The sequence below is a fragment of the Coregonus clupeaformis genome, chromosome 33 (genome assembly GCF_020615455.1).
Source record: "Coregonus clupeaformis isolate EN_2021a chromosome 33, ASM2061545v1, whole genome shotgun sequence".
NCBI lineage: Eukaryota > Metazoa > Chordata > Actinopteri > Salmoniformes > Salmonidae > Coregonus > Coregonus clupeaformis.
In genome coordinates, this window is record NC_059224.1 from 18,936,903 (window position 1) to 18,956,512 (window position 19,610).

Sequence of the window (19,610 nt, forward strand, 5' to 3'; positions counted from 1 at the left end):
GAGCCCCAGGACAGCAACTCAATTAGACCCAATAAAATCATAAGAAAACAAAAAGATAATTACTTGACACATTGGAAAGAATTTACAAAAAAACAGAGCAAACTAGAATGCTATTTGGCCCTAAGCAGAGAGTACACAGTGGCAGAATACCTGACCACTGTGACTGACCCAAACTTAAGGAAAGCTTTGACTATGTACAGACTCAGTGAGCATAGCCTTGCTATTGAGAAAGGCCGCTGTAGGCAGACCTGGCTCTCAAGAGAAGAGAGGCTATGTGCACACTGCCCACAAAATGAGGTGGAAACTGAGCTGCACTTCCTAACCTCCTGCCAAATGTATGACCATATTAGAGACACATATTTCCCTCAGATTACAGAGATCCACAAAGAATTCAAAAACAAACTCAATTTTGATAAACTCCCTTATCTACTGGGTGAAATACCACAGTGTGCCATCACAGCAGCAAGATTTGTGACCTGTTGCCACAAGAAAAGGGCAACCAGTGAAGAACAAACACCATTGTAAATACAACCCATATTTATGTTTATTTATTTTCCCATTTGTACTTTAACTATTTGCACATCATTACAACACTGTATATATACATAACATGACATTTTAAATGTCTTTATTCTTTTGGAACTTTTGTTACTGTTAATATTTATTGTTTATTTCACTTTTGTTTACTATCTACTTCACTTGCTTTGGCAATGTTAACATACGTTTCCCATGCCAATAAAGCATAAATTGAAAATGAATTGAATTGAGAGAGAGACAGGGAGAGACGGAGAGAGAGAGAGAGAGAGAGAGAGAGAGAGAGAGCGAGAGAGCGAGAGAGAGAGAGAGAGAGAGCGAGAGAGAGAGAGAGAGAGAGAGAGAGAGAGAGCGAGAGAGAGAGAGAGAGAGAGAGAGAGAGAGAGAGAGAGAGAGAGAGAGAGAGAGAGAGAGAGAGAGAGCAGAGAGAGAGAGAGAGAGAGAGAGAGAGAGAGAGAGAGAGAGAGAGAGAGAGCGAGAAAGAGAGAGAGAGAGCGAGAGAGAGAGAGAGAGAGAGAGAGAGAGAGAGAGAGAGAGAGAGAGCGAGAGAGAGAGAGAGAGAGAGAGAGAGAGAGAGAGAGAGAGAGAGAGAGAGAGAGAGAGAGAGAGAGAGAGAGAGAGAGAGAGAGAGAGAGCGAGAGAGAGAAGGCTGGATTAGTTGTGGCAGGAGAGAGATAGAGAGTGGACAGGAGTGGGAAGGTTAGAGGGAGAGAGGAAGAAGGGAGAAGTAAAGAGAGTTGGAGGGAGAGAAAGTACGTCAGCAGATTGTCAAGTAGTGGTGAACCTGTGGTGCCAGTCAGTGCTCTGTAGAGACAGCCAAATAGAGGTCCACTCAGCTGTGCTGGCAGGGCCACAGAGACAGGAAAGGAAGATAGAGCAGGCTGGCTAGGAGACAGAAAGGGAGAGAAAAAGGGAGAGAGAGGAGAAGTCAGCGAACCCTCTCACACACAGACTGCTTCTGTCCTGTCGGGAACTCTTGTCCTATCCTCCTATCCTTCTTTACTCCTATCACCTCTCATTTTCTTCTCATGACTTCTCCTCTTCTCATCTCTCCTTCACTGATCCATCAGGTAATAACTCATCCATATTAATTCCATTAGAGTGTACTGACTAACCCTGTCTGACCCCATCTTATGCCCACATCTACTCTATCGCTCTGTCTGACTGGATTGTATCAACCTCTGCTGGAAAGGCATTAATTCACTCTGAGGGGAAAGAAGACAGAGAGAGCCTTTCATCTGACAATGATTATGAGAGAGAGGGATGAGAGATGAGGGAGGAGAGGAAGGAAAGGGAGGGAAATGTTTTTCATTGTGTTGTCAGTGCTATCACTCGGCATGCCAGCGAAGCAAGGGAGGGGTGGGGAAGTGAAGATGGAATGGCGGAATTGTCTGGATGTCTGTCTGAAACGACTGTCCAGGCTGGAGACAGACATCATGTGATAACACCAGGAAGTGGGAAACAGGAAGTAGCAGCAGATGACATGGGAAGACTGTGTGGTCCGTGGTCCCTGTCTGCGTCCACGTTGTGACATCTCCCATGGTTACAGCGTCTCAGATACTGTAACTTGTTTTGAGCATTAGAGAATAATGCCTTTTGGCAAAGTGGGGCATATGGGGAGTTTCACTGAGTTCCCTATGGCATTTTAAACATTTCAAAGCACAATGATGAGAGAAACTCATAAAGGTTATAGCAGCATGTGAACCTGAGATTCCTTATGGTCTTATCAGGGTCAGGTGAACCATACTGAACTATATTTTTCTCTCTCTTCCAGCTCGCCCATCTCCTACTCCAGATACCCGGCCCAGGCCTGACCCCCCTGTGAGGATCCATGTGAGGACAGGAACAGAAACAGGGGTAGATGAGGCGGTGCGCCCCTCAGACCTGACCTCCCCCAAGGGGCAACGGATCCGGACACCCCCCCAGTCGTCCTCCGGCCCTCGTCAGCCAGAGAGGGCCAAGGCAGGGCCAGCCCTGCTGGACCAGAGGTCCCAACACCAACACCACCACACCCAGCCACAGGCAGATCAGAGAAACAGACACAACCCCAAACTAGGTAAGAGCACCTCTCTCACACCGAGTTTGCATATTGTTGTGTGATGAGGGAAGTAGAAGGTAGGCCCCTAAATTGCAGGTAATCTAATACTCAGCCTGAAGAAGAGTCTAGTAGTCTAAACGCGTTGCAGTTGTGCGTCCTGATGTTATATAAAGCTTAATCTGCTCCTACTTACAGCGTATTTATTCTTTGTAGATATTACCTGCAAATAGTTTACTAAAGTTTTCTTCATCGTACTGGTCACCTACTTGTTTTCTTCCTTGTATATTCTTCTGTGAACAGTACTTTGTGTGTTTAGTGCCCATCCATAGTGTGTCCTAGAGTTTAAACGCTGGCCTATGTCTCTCTGTTTGTAGCCTCTGAGTCCGTCTATGTGGTATCACTGCAGGCACAGAGAGCAACGGGGCGGAGTGCGCCAAGCAACAGGGCCACCCTGACCAAAAAAGCACCCCCAGGTACACCTTATGACCATGTTATGAGACTTTACAACATCCTTAGAAGCCTTTATAACAGCTTCATGAGCCTTTATAACCACTCTTAATTAACTACATCCAGCTGCAAGGAAATCATCTTCAGACAACACTCTAGCTTATAATTATATTATATATTATATTATATAATATTGTATTATTAAGTATTATTACATTATTATATTATTACATTAATACATTATTATATTATTACATTATTATATTATTACATTATTATATTATAACATTATATTATTACATTATTACGTTATTATATTATTACTTGTATTATTCACGACCGTAATCTAGCCTGGGCTAAAGCAAGGAAATCTTGTTCTGATGCTGATTGGCTTATTTTTAGGCAGTTAAGAAACAAGTGTTCTTTTCTTCTCAGGAAGGCCAAGTCTGAATATTTTATGTCTGTTACCACTGATAACCTGAATGACCCTAGAAAGTTTTGGAATGCTATTAAGTCTATGTCTGGTAACAGTAATGTTAATGAATTACCGTCATGTGTTTTGAAGGACTCTGTTGCTATATATGACAAAACTGAAATGCTGAATTGTTTCAATGAGCACTTTGTATCATCTGGTAGGCTGTTTGATTCAGTGTCCTCTGTCTCTGTACAACCCTGTGTGGATGAACCAGTGTCCTCTGTCTCTGTACAACCCTGTGTGGATGAACCAGTGAGAGCTGGTCAAACTTTTAGTTTTCTGCCATTCTCAGTGCAGGTGGTACATAAAGCCCTGAAATCCTTAGATCAAAGAAAGCCTGCAGGTCCTGATCTTTTGGATCCCTGCTTTTTAAATCTGGCAGCTGATTTCATAGCTGAACCACTTACATATCTGTTCAATCTAACCCTGGAATGTAATGAAATTCCAAAGATCTGGAAATCAGCATTTGTCCTACCACTTTTAAAAAGGAGGAGATCCAACTCTTTTAAATAATTATAGGCCAATCTCAAAGCTGTCACCCCTGGTGAAAATACTTGAAACCCTTGTAAGTGAACAGCTAAAATAGTTTTTATTTACTAACTCTATTTTATCAATGTATCAATCGGGCTTCAGGAAGAAGCATAGCACAATTACAGCAGCCATGAAGGTTTTAAATGATATCACTGAAGCCCTTGACAAAAAACAGCACTGTGTCTCACTTTTTATTGATCTCTCTAAGGCTTTTGATACAGTTGATCATGCTATACTAAGGCAGAGATTGTTGAGTGTAGGTCTTTCGGAGCATGCAGTTGCATGGTTTGCTAACTATCTGTCTGATAGAACTCAGTGCACTCAATTTGATGGGCTTATGTCTGTTAAATTGTCTGTCCTGAATGGTGTGCCCCAGGGCTCTGTACTTGGTCCTCTCTTATTCACTATTTATATTAATGATTTAGACAAAAATGTCCAAAATGCACAACTTCATTTTTATGCTGATGATACTGTTATTTACTGTTGTGCCTCATCTCTTACAAAAGCTTTCCAGAACTTGCAAACTGCTTTTTATACTGTTCAACATACCTTGTGTCAATTGAAGCTTATCCTCAATACTGACAAAACTAAACTAATGGTGTTTTCTAATGCAAGAAATAGACCTCTGAACCTTTCACCTGTTACTACCTGTCAGGGCAAGGAGATTGAGGTTGTAACCTCATATAAATATCTTGGAATTCTAATTGATGACGGCCTCTCTTTTTAAATTGCATATTCAACAACTTACAAAAAAATTGAAGCTGAAATTGGGATTTTATTTTAGGAATAAGGCCTGTTTTTCTTTTGAAGCCAGAAGGAGGCTAGTATCAGCTACATTTATGCCTTTACTAGACTATGGGGATATTTTATATATGAATGCTTCCGCTCAGTGTTTGAGATCAATTGACACTCTTTATCATGGTACTTTGAGATTTATTTTAAACTGCAAAACCCTTACGCACCACTGTACTTTGTATACCAGGGTTGGCTGGCCTTCTCTAGTCACTCGTAGGCTCAGTCACTGGTATACTTTTATTTACAAAGCCATTTTGGGTTTACTACCTTTTTATTTGGGCATTTTTATTGTTCAGAAATGTGGTGGGTACTCTCTTCGTTCACTGGACTTTATCCTGCTAACTGTTCCAAATGTCCGAACTGAATTTGGTAAAAGGTATTTTATGTACTCTGCGCCATCGTCTTGGAACACCTTACAAAATAATTTTAAACTGGAAGAACTTGTCCCGATTGGTGTTTTTAAATCTCTGATGAAGGATTTTGAGGCTGATTCCCTGACCTGTCAATGTCTTTAATTTGCTGTTTTTGATATTGTTATACTCTTGTGAATTCATGAATGGTTTTTACTAGATTACTTGTAGTTTTTCATGTTGTCTGTCTGTAATTTTTTGTAATGACTTGGTGCTGCCTATCTTGGCCAGGACGCTCTTGAAAAAGAGATTTTAAATCTCAATGAGCCCTTCCTGGTTAAATAAAGGTTAAATAAAATAAAATAAAAATTACATTATTACATTTATTATATTATTACATTATTATATTATATTATTACATTATTATATTATATTATTACATTATTATATTATTACATTATTATTATTATATTATAGTATATTATTACAACACTCAAACCACATGACACAACACACGTTTTAGAGTTTTACACCATTTCAACACCTCTCCCAATATAGCAATGTAACAACAGACTACATTTCAGTAATGCTCTTAGAAAAAAGGGTTCCAAAGGGGTTATTCGTCTGTCCCCATAGGATAACCCTTTTTGGTTCCATGTAGAACTCTTTTGGGTTCCATGTAGAACCTCTGTGGAAAGGGTTCTACCTGAAACCCAAAAGGCTTCTACCTGGAACCAAAAAAAGGTTATTCAAAGGGTTCTCCTATGGGGACAGATTTTTTCTGAACCTTTTTCTAATAGTGTAGTAACTTAATTTATTTTCAGTTAATTGTGCTTAGACCTGCAGACCTCCAGACCATGTTGTGTGTTGTGTCCCCCCCATGCAGAGCCTGAGGAGCATGAGGCCAAAGACATCAGCGTGAGGGTCATGTCCCCTCAGTCTGTCCTCATCAGCTGGGTGGACCCGTCCATCGAGATAGAGAAGGTACTCCCTGGGGGCTCCAGGTGAGCATGTTTTTACAAAAAATATAGATTTAGAGTTAGATAAACTTGGATTTCTTGGCGGGGACATATACAGGATGTTACCCTCCACAACATAACCTTCATTCCATACAGTACCCTCTGTATGTAAAGAATGATAAGACACGAAAAGAGTACAAAATGAAGCTCCTTATGGGAAATCAGGAGACACTTTTTGCTGACTTTATAAAAATGGGAACATAAGCAACCTTATCTTCCACCCAGACCATCCCCTGGCATGGCACAGTGCTATACTAGCACACTGTTTGGGGCGTTAGCGATGGGTGGAAACTGAGGATACTAGACAACGAGGACTCTGAGTCAGCTTATGTAAATCTCTATAAATCTGGAACAGTATTGGTACAGTGCAACCCCAAACAGTTCCAGCTGGACTTTCACCTAATCAAAGAAATAGCTCAGCAGGAGAAGCTCTCCCTTGAGAAAGATACCCCCACCCCTGGCGGGTCAGACCAAAGCTCTTCATTAAACAACCCCACAGACGAGCAACACCAAGCGGAAAGTCAACTTCCCAGCACAGAGTACTACTCCCTCAGTGAAATGAAGGATAAATTCACCCAGCTGGAGGTAAGGCAGGTGGAGCTGGAACAGCAGGTGATTACACTCCAGTCAGCACAGACACAGACAACAGTCCAGCACAACACTTAACTAGACCTGGAGAGCTGGAGGTGGAAAGAGAGACATATCTGCACTCTGGACTGTGGTGAGACAACATCAACAGGAGAAAGAGCAGGAGCAGGAGAAGAACAGAGCACTAGAAGAAAGGATCAGAGTGCTGGAGGAGAAGGTGAGAACGATGACGGGTGACAGAGAACAACCCATTAGTGAGCTGGCCACCCCCACAAAGAAGCCAGCAGAACAGCCCACCTCAGATCCTGGCCAAAGTCTCAACACCGCAGCAGAACAGTACACCCTAGACCCTGACCATAGCCTCGACATCACAGCCAGACAAACAAATGAAGAACCCCAAGCCCAGGGGATCCCAACCCCTCTGAGCACCCCCCCCCCCCTGTCAGCCACCCTGATAGCCCTTCTGACTACCCCCACCACACCCACTGAGGACATACACAAGCCACAGATTGTACTCCTTATGGACTCAAATGGGAAATACATACAAGAAAATAAACTCTGGTGTCCAAACACCCAGCGCGCCCTAGACCTTCTGTCTATGGACCAACTAGGATCACCCAGCCACATAATAATACACACAGGCACAAACGACCTGAGAACACAGCAGGAAAGAGTGGCCACAGCACTCAAGGGAGTGATAGAAAAAGCTTCTTCTACTTTCCCCAACGCACAAGTGGTTATCTCAACCCTGCTACCACGAAAATACTTCCACCCTGCTACCATACAGCAGGTAAACGCAAGTCTTTCCTGTGACTGTGCCTCAAAACAACATTTCTACCTGGCCCACCACTCCACCCTGGACTTGAACAGCCTTTATGACCAGGTCAACCTATACAAGGCAGCAGTGCCCACCTTCGCCCGGACCCTAAAGGATATCGCCTTCAACCGCACACCCAACACCTCACACAGGAGCAACAGATCAACAGACACCCCGCCCAGACCAGCGAGACACTCTCCCAGACCTGCGGGACCCCCCCCGCCCTGCGGGCCCCCTCAGATCAGACCTATGCCCCTTCTACCCACCCCATGCCCCCCACTCCCGCAAAGAGGGCCTCAACATGAAAGTCACACATATGCCCAGGCCGTGAGCAGGCAAACAGGCCCAACCCCCACTCTTACACTAGCCCAAGCCAATGGCATATACCAGATGCTCAGCAGGCTCTGCTCACAATTACTGGCCAAACCACACGACCAACAACATTAGACACTTTATGGAACACAAAGCCTTCACTATTTCATCCTGGAATATCCAAGGCCTGAGGTCATCTGCCTTTGGTCTAAAGAGCAGGAACCTGGACTTCCCCAAAGAAATCGGAAATAAAGACTGTCATCCTACAAGAAAGATGGTATAGAGGAGACGGACCCACTGGTTGCCCTCTAGGTTACAGAGAGCTGGTAGTCCCATCCACCAAACTACCAGGTGTGAAACAGGGAAGGGACTCAGGGGGTATGCTAATTTGGTTTAGAGCAGACATAACTCACTCTATTAAATTAATCAAAACAGGAACATTTTGCATTTGGCTAGAAATTCAAAAGGAAATGATCTCAACAGAGAAAAATGTCATCCTGTGTGCTACCTATATCCCCCCACTAGAATCCCCATACTTTAATGAAGACAGCTTCTCCATGCTGGAGGGGAAAATCAACCATTTCCAGACCCAGGGACATGTACTAGTCTGTGTCGACCTAAATGCCAGAACTGGACAAGAACCTGACACCCTCAGCACACATGGGGACAAACACCTACCTGGAGGTGACAGCATTCCCTCCCCCATATGCCCCCCTAGGCACAACTACGACAACATAACCAACAAAATCAGGTCACAACTCCTGCAGCTCTGTCGCACGCTGGGTATGTACATAGTCAATGGTAGGCTTCGAGGGGACTCCTATGGTAGGTACACCTATAGCTCATGTCTTGGCAAAAGTACTGTAGACTACTTTATCACTGACCTCATCCCAGAGTCTCTCAGAGCGTTCACAGTCAGCCCACTGACACCACTATCAGACCACAGCAAAATCACAGTCTACTTGAACAGAGCAATACTCAATCTTGAGGAGGCATCAAAGCCAAAATAACTGAATAATATTAAGAAATGCTATAGATGGAAGGTCGAAACCTACCAAAAAACAATTAGGCAACAACAAATTCAATCCCTTTTAGACAACTTCCTGGACAAATGTTCCACTGTAATAGTGAAGGTGTAAACTTGGCAGTAGAAAACCTAAACAGTATATTTGACCTCTCAGCTTCCCTATCAAATCTAAGAATCTCTAACAGAAAACCGAAGAAAAGTAACAACAGTGACAAATGGTTTGATGAAGAATGCAAAAACCTAAGAAAGAAATTGAGAAACCTATCCAACCAAAAACATAGAGACCCAGAAAACCTGAGACTACACCTTCACTATGGTGAATCACTAAAACAATACAGAAATACACTACGGAAAAAGAAGGAACAGCATGTCAGAAAACAGCTCAATGTAATTGAAGAATACATAGACTCTAACCACTTCTGGGAAAATTGGAAAACACTAAACAAACAACAACACGAAGAGCTATATATCCAAAACGGTGATATATGGGTAAACCACTTCTCCAATCGTTTTGGCCCTATAACAAAGTACAAACAACAAACAAATATATGTGATCAAATGCAAATCTTATAATCAACTATTAAAGACTACCAGAACCCACTGGATTCTCCAATTACATTGAATGAACTACAGGACAAAATACAAACCCTCCAACCCAAAAAGGCCTGTGGTGTTGATGGTATCCTCAATGAAATGATAGAATATACAGACCACAAATTCCAATTGGCTACACTTAAACTCTTTAACATCATCCTTAGCTCTGGCATCTTCCCCAATATTTGGAACCAAGGACTGATCACCCCAATCAACAAAAGTGGAGACAAATTTGACCCCAATAACTACCGTGGGATATGCGTCAACAGCAACTTTGGGAAAATCCTCTGCATTATCATTAAAAGCAGACTAGTTCATTTCCTAAGTGAAAACAATGTACTGAGCAAATGTCGAATTGGCTTTTTACCAATTTACCATACGACAGACCACGTATTGACCCTGCACACCCTAATTGACAAACAAACAAACCAAAACAAAGGCAAAGTCTCCTCATGCTTTGTTGATAAAAAAAATGTGGCAAGAGGGTCTACTATACAAATTGATGGAAAGTGGAGTTGGGGGAAAAACATACAACATTATAAAATCCATGTACACAAACAACAAGTGTGCGGTTAAAATTGGCAAAAAAACACAAACATTTCTTTCCACAGGGTCGTGGGGTGAGACAGGGATGCAGTTTAAGCCCCACCCTCTTCAACATATATATCAACGAATTGGCGAGGGCACTAGAACAGTCTGCAGCACCCGGCCTCACCCTACTAGAATCTTATGTCAAATGTCTACTGTTTGCTGATGATCTGGTGCTTCTGTCACCAACCAAGGAGGGCCTACAGCAGCACCTAGATATTCTGCACAGATTCTGTCAGACCTGGGTCCTGACAGTAAATCTCAATAAGACAAAAATAAAAAGGTTGCCAGGACCACAAATACAAATTCCATCTAGACACCATTGCCCTAGAGCACACAAAAAACGATACATACCTCAGCCTAAACATCAGCGCCACAGGTAACTTCCACAAAGCTGTGAACGATCTGAGAGACAAGGCAAGAAGGGCCTTCTATGCCATCAAAAGGAATATAAAATTCGACATACCAATTAGGATCTGGCTAAAAATACTTGAATCAGTTATAGAACCCATTGCCCTTTATGGTTGTGAGGTCTGGGGTCCGTTCACCAACCAAGAATTCACAAAATGGGACAAACACCAAATTGAGACTCTGCATGCAGAATTCTGCAAAAATATCCTCCGTGTACAACGAAAAACACAGAATAATGCATATTGAGCAGAAATAGGCCGATACCCGCTAATTATCAAAATCCAGAAAAGAGCCGTTAAATTCTGTAACCACTTCAAAGGAAGCGATTCCCAAACCTTCCATAACAAAGCCATCACCTACAGAGAGATGAACTTGGAGAAGAGTCCCCTAAGTAAGCTGGTCCTGGGGCTCTGTTCACAAACACAAACAGACCCCACAGAGCCCCAGGACAACAACAACAACAACACAATTAGACCCAACCAAACTATGAGAAAACAAAAAGAGAATTACTTGACACATTGGAAAGAATTTACAAAAAAACAGAGCAAACTAGAATGCTATTTGGCTCTAAACAGAGAGTACACAGTGGCAGAATACCTGACCAAACTTAAGGAAAGCTTTGACTATGTACAGACTCAGTGAGCATAGCCTTGCTATTGAGAAAGAGCGCCGTAGGCAGACCTGGCTCTCAAGAGAAGACAGGCTATGTGCACACTGCCCACAAAATGAGGTGGAAACTGAGCTGCACTTCCTAACCTCCTGCCAAATGTATGACCATATTAGAGACACATATTTCCCTCAGATTACAGAGATCCACAAAGAATTCGAAAACAAACCCAATTTTGATAAACTCCCTTATCTACTCGGTGAAATACCACAGTGTGCCATCACAGCAGCAAGATTTGTGACCTGTTGCCACAAGAAAAGGGCAACCAGTGAAGAACAAACACCATTGTAAATACAACCCATATTTATGTTTATTTATTTTCCCATTTGTACTTTAACTATTTGCACATCATTACAACACTGTATATATACATAATATGACATTTGAAATGTCTTTATTCTTTTGGAACTTCTGAGTGTAATGTTTACTGTTAATATTTATTGTTTATTTCACTTTTGTTTACTATCTACTTCACTTGCTTTGGCAATGTTAACATACGTTTCCCATGCCAATAAAGCCCTTAAATTGAATTGAAATTGAATTGAATTGAATTGAGTGTGTGTGTGTGTGTGTTTGTGTGTCTCTGAGGGAGAGAGAGAGTGAGAGAGACAAAGAGAGAGAGACAAAGAGAGAGAGAGCGAGAGAGAGAGAGAGAGAGAGAGAGAGAGAGAGAGAGAGAGAGAGAGAGAGAGAGAGAGAGAGAGAGAAAGAAAGAGATAAGTAATGTAATCTCTTTTCCCCTCTCCAGACACTACACAGTGAAATACAGGGAGAAGGGTGAGTCTGCTCGATGGGAGTATAAGGAGACCAACCAGAGGAGGCTGCTGATAGATACCTTGTCAGCTGACAGGATGTACGAGTTCTCTGTCCGCATCTCTCACGGAGACAACCACGGCAAGTGGAGCACATCCGTGTTCCAGAGGACCCCAGAATCTGGTAGGTTGTCTTACTGCCTGTCTGAAAATAAAGGATAAACCCAAGTCTTGCATGTAATTTCCCATCTTTTAAAGTGGCAATCTGCATTTCAAACAATAACAAAGCGAACCCTCCGCCACTGTTTTGGTAAAGGGATTAGCGATGGGGCTGCGGAGATGTAACCGTTTTCAAATTCATTGACAGAGCTATGGATGCAAGGACTGACCATCCATTATATCAAAATGATAGTTTTAACCATGTTTTGAGGTTTTACAGTATTTATTTACATTTACTTTGTTTACAAACATTGGAGTAAAACAAAGTTATATTTTGTGTTCTGATGGGGTATGACAGTTGAAATAAGCTCATGAGGCATTCATAAGTTACATTCAAGAATCAATGGGTTTATATAAATAATTTAAAAGTCCAAAAATGGATGTAGCAATCGCAGATTGCCCCTTTAAGAGAGAGGATTGCCTATTCTTGATGAAAGCTGCTGTAGTGTCGAGAAAACGATGCTAATTATGCTGTGAGAACAAGGAGTCCGCTTACACTGTACTTTGATTATAAAGGTTTATTATTTCAAAGGATTTCAGCGTAAGTTTACAGACATCTACAGGCATCTGGAGAACAACGGACCCAAAATAATATGTTGTGCTGTCCTCCTTTGTCTCCACCAAGTATTTATAATATTTAACATGATATGGGTGGTTTCCCCTACAGACCAATCCCATGACTCCACACAACAGACTTCCTCTGTTTTAGGGTGCCCCTATAGAACTGCTCCCCAGATGCTTCCCTAAGCTGAATCAACATCCTCTAAGATACCATTTGCAAATGTTAGCAAAGTCATAAATTGCTTCGACACCACACTGCTATTTTCATTTATTTTAATTTTCAGAGAGTCATACAATGTCATACACACACACACGCACCGTACCGACCCGTTGCACTCACGTCTGTAGCCATGAAGTGCTTTGAAAGGCTGGTCATGGCTCACATCAACACCATTATCTCAGAAACCCTAGACTCACTCCAATTTGCATACTGCCCCAATAGATCCACAGATTATGCAATCTCTATTGCACTCCACACTGCCCTTTCCCACCTGGACAAGAGGAACACCTACGTGAGAATGCTATTTATTGACTACAGCTCAGAGTTCAACACCATAGTACCCTCAAATCTCATCACTAAGCTAAGGACCCTGGGACTAAACACCTCCCTCTGCAACTGGATCCTGGACTTCCTGACGGGCCGCCCCGAGGTGGTATGGGTAGGTAACAACACATCTGCCACGCTGATCCTCAACATGGGTGCCCCTCAGGGGTGCGTGCTCAGTCCCCTCCTGTAATCCCTGTTCACCCATGACTGCATGGCCAGGCACGACTCCATCACCATCATTAAGTTTGCTGACGACACAACAGTGGTAGACCTGATCACCGACAACGATGAGATAGCCTATAGGGAGGAGGTCAGAGACCTGGCCGTGTGGTGCCAGGATAACAACCTCTCCCTCAATGTGATCCAGACAAAGGAGATGATTGTGGACTACAGGAAAAAAAAGAAGGAATGAACATGCCACCATTCTCATCAACGGGGCTGTAGTGGAACAGGTTGAGAGCTTCAAGTTCCTTGGTGTCCACATCACCAACAAACTATCATGGTCCAAACACACCAAGACAGTCATGAAGAGGGCACGACAAAGCCTATTCCCCCTCAAGAGACTGAAAAGATTTGGCATGGGTCCTCAGATCCTCAAAAAGTTCTACAGCTGCACCATCGAGAGCATCCTGACTGGTTGCATCACTGCCTGGTATGGCAACTACTCGGCCTCCGACCGCAAGGCACTACAGAGGGTAGTGCGTATGGCCCAGTACATCACTGGGGCCAAGCTTCCTGCCATCCAGGACCTCTATACCAGGCGGTGTCAGAGGAAGGCACGGCAAGCAGTACCGGAGCGCCAAGTCTAGTTCCAAAAGGCTTCTTAACAGCTTCTACCCCCAAGCCATAAGACTCCTGAACAGCTAATCATGGCTACCCGGACTATTTGCACTGCCCCCCCACCCCACCCCATCCCCCTCTTTTACACTGCTGCTACTCTGTTTATTATTTATGCATAGTCACTTTAACTCTACCCACATATACATATTATACATACATATCAATTACCTCGACTAGCCGGTGCCCCCACACATTGACTCTGTACGGGGACCCCCTGTATATAGCCTCCCTACTGTTATTTTACTTTACTGCTGCTCTTTAGTTATTTTCTTTTATTTTTTACTCAACACTTTTTTTTATTTTCTTTTAAATTGTTGTTTAAGGGCTTCTAAGTAAGCATTTCACTGTAATGTCTACACCTGTTGTATTCGGCGCATGTGGCAATTTTTTATTTTTTTTATTTGAAAGATTTAAGGGTAAATCATAGTTAACCGGTTTTGGTGTTCATTCATATTTAATTCAGATTGTTCCATTCAATCCCTCGTTCATGAAAACCTCTGCCAGTTTGTGGTTTCCATCTCATTGAGTCAGGAAGCAGGTGCAGTTGGAGAGTTTAATAGAACACGAACAATAAATAATACAAAAACAGGAGTAGCGCCGGGACATGGAAACAGAGTCAATAACGCCTGATGGGAAATAACAACAGAGTGCTATATATATTGGGAGTAAACAGGAAGGTGATAGAGTCCAGGTGTGCCTGATGATGTGGCGCAGGTGTGCGAAGCAGGAGGGGAGGAGCAGGAATAGACTTGACAGTAACCCCCCCCCCCCGACGCGCGGCTCAAGCCGCAGGACGATGCCGACCAGGAGGACGGCCCCGAGGGCGAGGAGCGGGTCTGTCCGGACGGCGAAGGTGGAAATCATGGATAATGTTGGGATCTACAATGTTATCCACCGGAACCCAACTCTGCTCCTCTGGACCGTACCCCTCCCAGTCCACCAGGTACTGGAGCCGACCCCCATGACGTCTGGAGTCCACAAGGGATCTGACAGCATAGGCGGGACCTCCCTCGATGTCCAGAGGAGGCGGAGGGGTGTTGTGGGGGACAGCCTCAGCCAGGGGCCCAGGAACCACCAGCCTGAGAAAAGAAACATGAAAAGAAGGTGAGATCCGGTAGTTAGTGGGAAGCTGTAACCTATAAGTCACCTCGTTGAACCTCCGGAGGACCTTGAACGGCCCCACAAACCGGGGGCTCAGCTTCTTGCAGGGCAGGCGGAGTGGGAGGTTCCTGGTGGAGAGCCAGACGCGATCACCAGGATGGAGCACAGGCGCCTCACTGCAGTGGGGATCCGCCTGCTCCTGCTGGAACAGTGCCTCAGCGACCTGGAGAGCAGTAGGGAGACCAGAGAGAGGAATAAACCGGCTTGATTTTGAGAATCTGTCCACAACCACCAGAATGGTGGTGAAACCGTCAGAGGGGGGAGATCGGTGACAAAAATCAATGGACAGATGTGACCAGGGATGCTGAGGCACGGGAAGGGGAAGGAGTCTCCCTGCTGGAGCGTGCCGGGGGTATACTGAACATGAGTGGACATAGTGAGCCACATCCTGCGCCAAGGTGGGCCACCAGTATTTATTGGAGATGGAATGAATGGTGCGAATAATACCTGGGTGTCCAGTGGTGAGGGATGTGTGTGCCCAAGTCAACAGCCTATCCCTTACCTCTTTGGGGACGTAGATGCTCTCAGGAGGGCAGGTAGCGGGCGCGGGTTCCCTCTCCAGAGCCTGGCGGATGTCCACATCTACATCCCAGAACACGGGGCCAACTATACAGGAGGATGGAATATGAGGATGGAGGGCGCTTACCGGACTCTCAACCGGCTTGAACCGGAAATGGAGAGGAGAGCAGGTATGAGGGGATGTTCAGGGAGGAGGCAAGGGCCTGGTCAATAAAATTCCCTGCAGCACCAGAGTCCACTAGAGCAGTAGATACCACAGATGAGGGACAGCCTGCTAGTGAAATGGGTACTAGAAAGGGTTTGGTGGAAAGTGATGATAGTGGAATACTGGTCTGGCCTTCCTGCCGCAGTTGAAGTAAGCACTCGCCTCCATCTCTGCCCTCTGGTGGAAGGTCAAAGACCCCCCTGAACAGAGCCATAAACCCCTCATACGAATCCAGCTCCTCCTCTCCTCTCTCCCAGATGGCCGTAGCCTACTCCAACGCCCGTCCAGTCAGCAGGGAAATAACCGATACTGGCTCGCTAGGTCAACTGGTGGAAGATAATCCTCTGCCCGAGGGAGGTGATGCCCCTTGGGTAACGTCGAGACGCTGCAGAACGCGGAAGACCTCTTCCATAGCCATTCCCAATTGAGCCAGCTGGTTGTGGTGTTGGCGAAGTAGGTTTCCCTGTTCACTGACCATCTGGGAGAAGCCTTGATCAACTGCTGCTTCCATAATATTGAGGCATTATTCTGTAATGTCGACGCTGGGAGTCAGGAAGCAGGTGCAGTTGGAGAGTTTAATAGAACACAACCAATAAATAATACAAAAACAGGAGTAGCGTCGGGACATGGAAACAGAGTCAATAACGCCTGATGGGAAATAACAACAGAGTGCTATATATATGGGGAGTAAACAGGAAGGTGATAGAGTCCAGGTGTGCCTGATGATGGGTAGCCAGGGCCGGTGGTTAGTAAACCGGCAACGTCGAAAGGCGGAGGGGAGGAGCAGGAGTAGATGTGACACATTGCTTTATGTCATAATTCAGCACAGTTAGCGTATATCACTCCCATCCTCCCCTTATTGATCCTGGATACTGGAGTCATACAGTATATTCTGTCATGAGTGTAGCATTCATATTGTGTCATAGCTGCTTCTGACTGAGTGAGTAAGGGTTCAGTGAGATTTCAGCGTTTACAGCCTGGCTGACTGCTACTTGGAGCTCAAGTCTAAATTTCCTTAGAGGATCTCTGGGGTGTGTTCTCTGGAAATGTATAGCGGACTTTACTTGAGTTTTTCCTATTTGAAGCCTATTGGCAGGAACTACAATACTGTTACTGTACAAGTAGCCACCGTCCTTCTTCTCTTCTCCTTGCTTCTGTTTTCTCTCTCTGTACGCATTCCTTCTCCTCCTTTTTCCATCCATTTTTTCCTCTGTGCTCCTCAGCTCCCTCCGGTCCTCCGGAGAACTTTCACGTGAAGGCGCTGCGAGGGAAGGGAACCGCCGTCACGGCAACCTGGGATCCTCCTGAGGAACCCAACGGGAGGATACGTGGTCAGAACATGACACTTCTCCTCTCTGATACTTCAGTAGACTATTTCCCTGTACAGATGTAGGATCTTCATTTGACCAGTTTCGCACAGCTGGAAAATAATCCTGCTGCAACAGGAAATTTGAATTATTGTGTGGATCATAATTAATGTACATTGTTGAAGGGGTTGATACATTTTTTGTTGTGGAAAATCAGGTCTGACAAGTGGAAATTACAAACTTTAGAAGCCTTTTAAAACGTTTAATACACTACAACTTGGCATTTCCTGCTGTGCAGGACATTTCCTGCAACAACAGGGTGTTCAAATTATGATCCTACATCTGTATCTCTCGTCAAATATGTGTTCACAAATAAACAAACAGTCGACTAATTGACCAATATGAATTAATCAGTTATTCAATTGATCAATCAAAGCCCCTCCTAAATACTTAATAAATCCACCAATACTAAACCACATTATAAATAAATGTATTGATTCAATTTTAATAAACACGTACATTGTTGGTGCTATGTAATGATCCTGGTCCTCCTCCCCTCAGAGTACATAATGTCATATGCTCCTGCCATGAAACCCTTTGGGATGAAGTCAGTGACATACCGCGGCAGCACCACCTCAGCCATCGTAGACGGCCTCCAGCCTGGGGACCGCTACATCTTCAAGATCAGGGCCACCAACAGGAGGGGCCAGGGCCCTCAAACCAAAGCCTTCAGCGTGGCCATGCCTCGTGGCACCGGTAAGCACATCTACTGTGTGTGTGTGTGTGTGTGTGTGTGTGTTTGTGCACGCGTGTGTGTTGATAGTTGCATTTCTAATGTCCTAATGGTTTGTACACTTAACTAATACTCCATCTTACTTGCCAGCCAACAGCGCTGCCTCCCCGCCAACTCATCACTCCAAGAGCCAAGGTGGCCGTAGAACCAGCCACACACCCTCTCGGACCACCAAACATGACGATGACACCGACCTCCAATTAGATGCCATGACCGAACAGCTGACCACACCCACGCAGACCACATCCGCCCCGCCCGCCACCAGACGGACACGCCCACTCACCCAGACACGCTCCTTTCACAGCATCTTCTCAGATGTGAGGGGCACAGTCAGGAAGGGGGCTACCGATCAGCGACTAGGAGGCAGTACCTCTTCAGCCAGAGACAAGGGGAGAGAGTCAGAAACAAAGGATGAACAGGAGGAGGAATACAAAACAACAGAACCCACTCCAGAAGAACAGAAGGAGGAGAGGCTCACTAACGAGGCTCTGGAGGAGAAGAAAGAAGCAGTGACTCAGAAAAATGTTGTTCCTTCTAAACCTGAGGAGGAGGACAGGAGCTATGGTAGAGGGAGAGGGAAGGATCCGTCTGTAGATGAGACCTCCAGCCCCAGCCTCAAAACAGAGGTTCCCTCTTCAGAGGGCTCCTCATCATCGTCCAAACCCTCCTACCCTCTCCGCAAAGCTCTCTCCAGCAGACGCATCAACTCTGGTCGACGGCCATTCTCCCGGACATCAGGCTCAGGGTCAGTGTCCCAGCCGAAGACACAGGATGCAGAAATCGACAGCGCCTCCTCCTCCTCCTCTTCGTCCTCCAGCCAGGAGTCTGCAGCCATCAGGAAAGACGACACGGTCACCAACTACGCCAAGGGTAAAAACACCTATGACCAGCCCAGTGTCACAGACACCAAACCCTCCACCTCCACCTCCACCCCAGAGCAGGCCGTCTCAGAGCCTGAGACCGAGGCACCTTCTGTGGGTAGGGTTCCTGCTCTGCCGGGCCGTGGATATGGTTATGGCAGGAGAAAACCCGGGATCCTGTCTCGAGGGAATCCAAATGGCCGAGTTCTGACTGGACTCCCCAAACCTGGGTCAGCCTCGACATCGACCGGAGGCAAGATTCCTGAAACGTCACACACTCACGGCTCACACACTTCTAACGCGCAGGACTCAACACACCACCAGGAGAACAATGACCACAACGACTACAAAAACACAGAGACAGAGGCCACAAAAGAAGAAGAACCCACTTCCAATTCCCAGACCATATCAACTACTCATCCCTCAGAGGAGGACGGGAGAGAGGACAGGAGAGAGGAGGGAGGGAGAGAGGACAGGAGAGAGGAGGAAGGGAGGGGAGACAGGAGAGAGGAGAGAGGGAGAGAGGACAGGAGAGAGGAGGGAGGGAGAGAGGACAGGAGAGAGGAGGGAGGGAGGGGAGACAGGAGAGAGGAGGGAGGGAGGGGAGACAGGAGAGAGGAGGGAGGGAGGGGAGACAGGAGAGAGGAGGGTGG

At 45.2% G+C, this 19,610-nt stretch overlaps 1 protein-coding gene across 1 annotated transcript in view; it reads left to right on the forward strand.

Annotated features, from left to right (window-relative positions):
* LOC121548694 (fibronectin type III domain-containing protein 1) overlaps positions 1-19,610 on the forward strand; it is a 94,898-nt gene that overhangs the window by 23,088 nt on the left and 52,200 nt on the right. Inside the window, exons 5-11 of the mRNA XM_041860222.2 lie at positions 2,309-2,590; positions 2,947-3,045; positions 6,057-6,174; positions 11,942-12,129; positions 17,221-17,328; positions 17,866-18,060; positions 18,188-19,434. Coding sequence (XP_041716156.2) covers positions 2,309-2,590; positions 2,947-3,045; positions 6,057-6,174; positions 11,942-12,129; positions 17,221-17,328; positions 17,866-18,060; positions 18,188-19,434 — 2,237 coding nt within the window. The remainder of the gene's footprint in view (positions 1-2,308; positions 2,591-2,946; positions 3,046-6,056; positions 6,175-11,941; positions 12,130-17,220; positions 17,329-17,865; positions 18,061-18,187; positions 19,435-19,610) is intronic.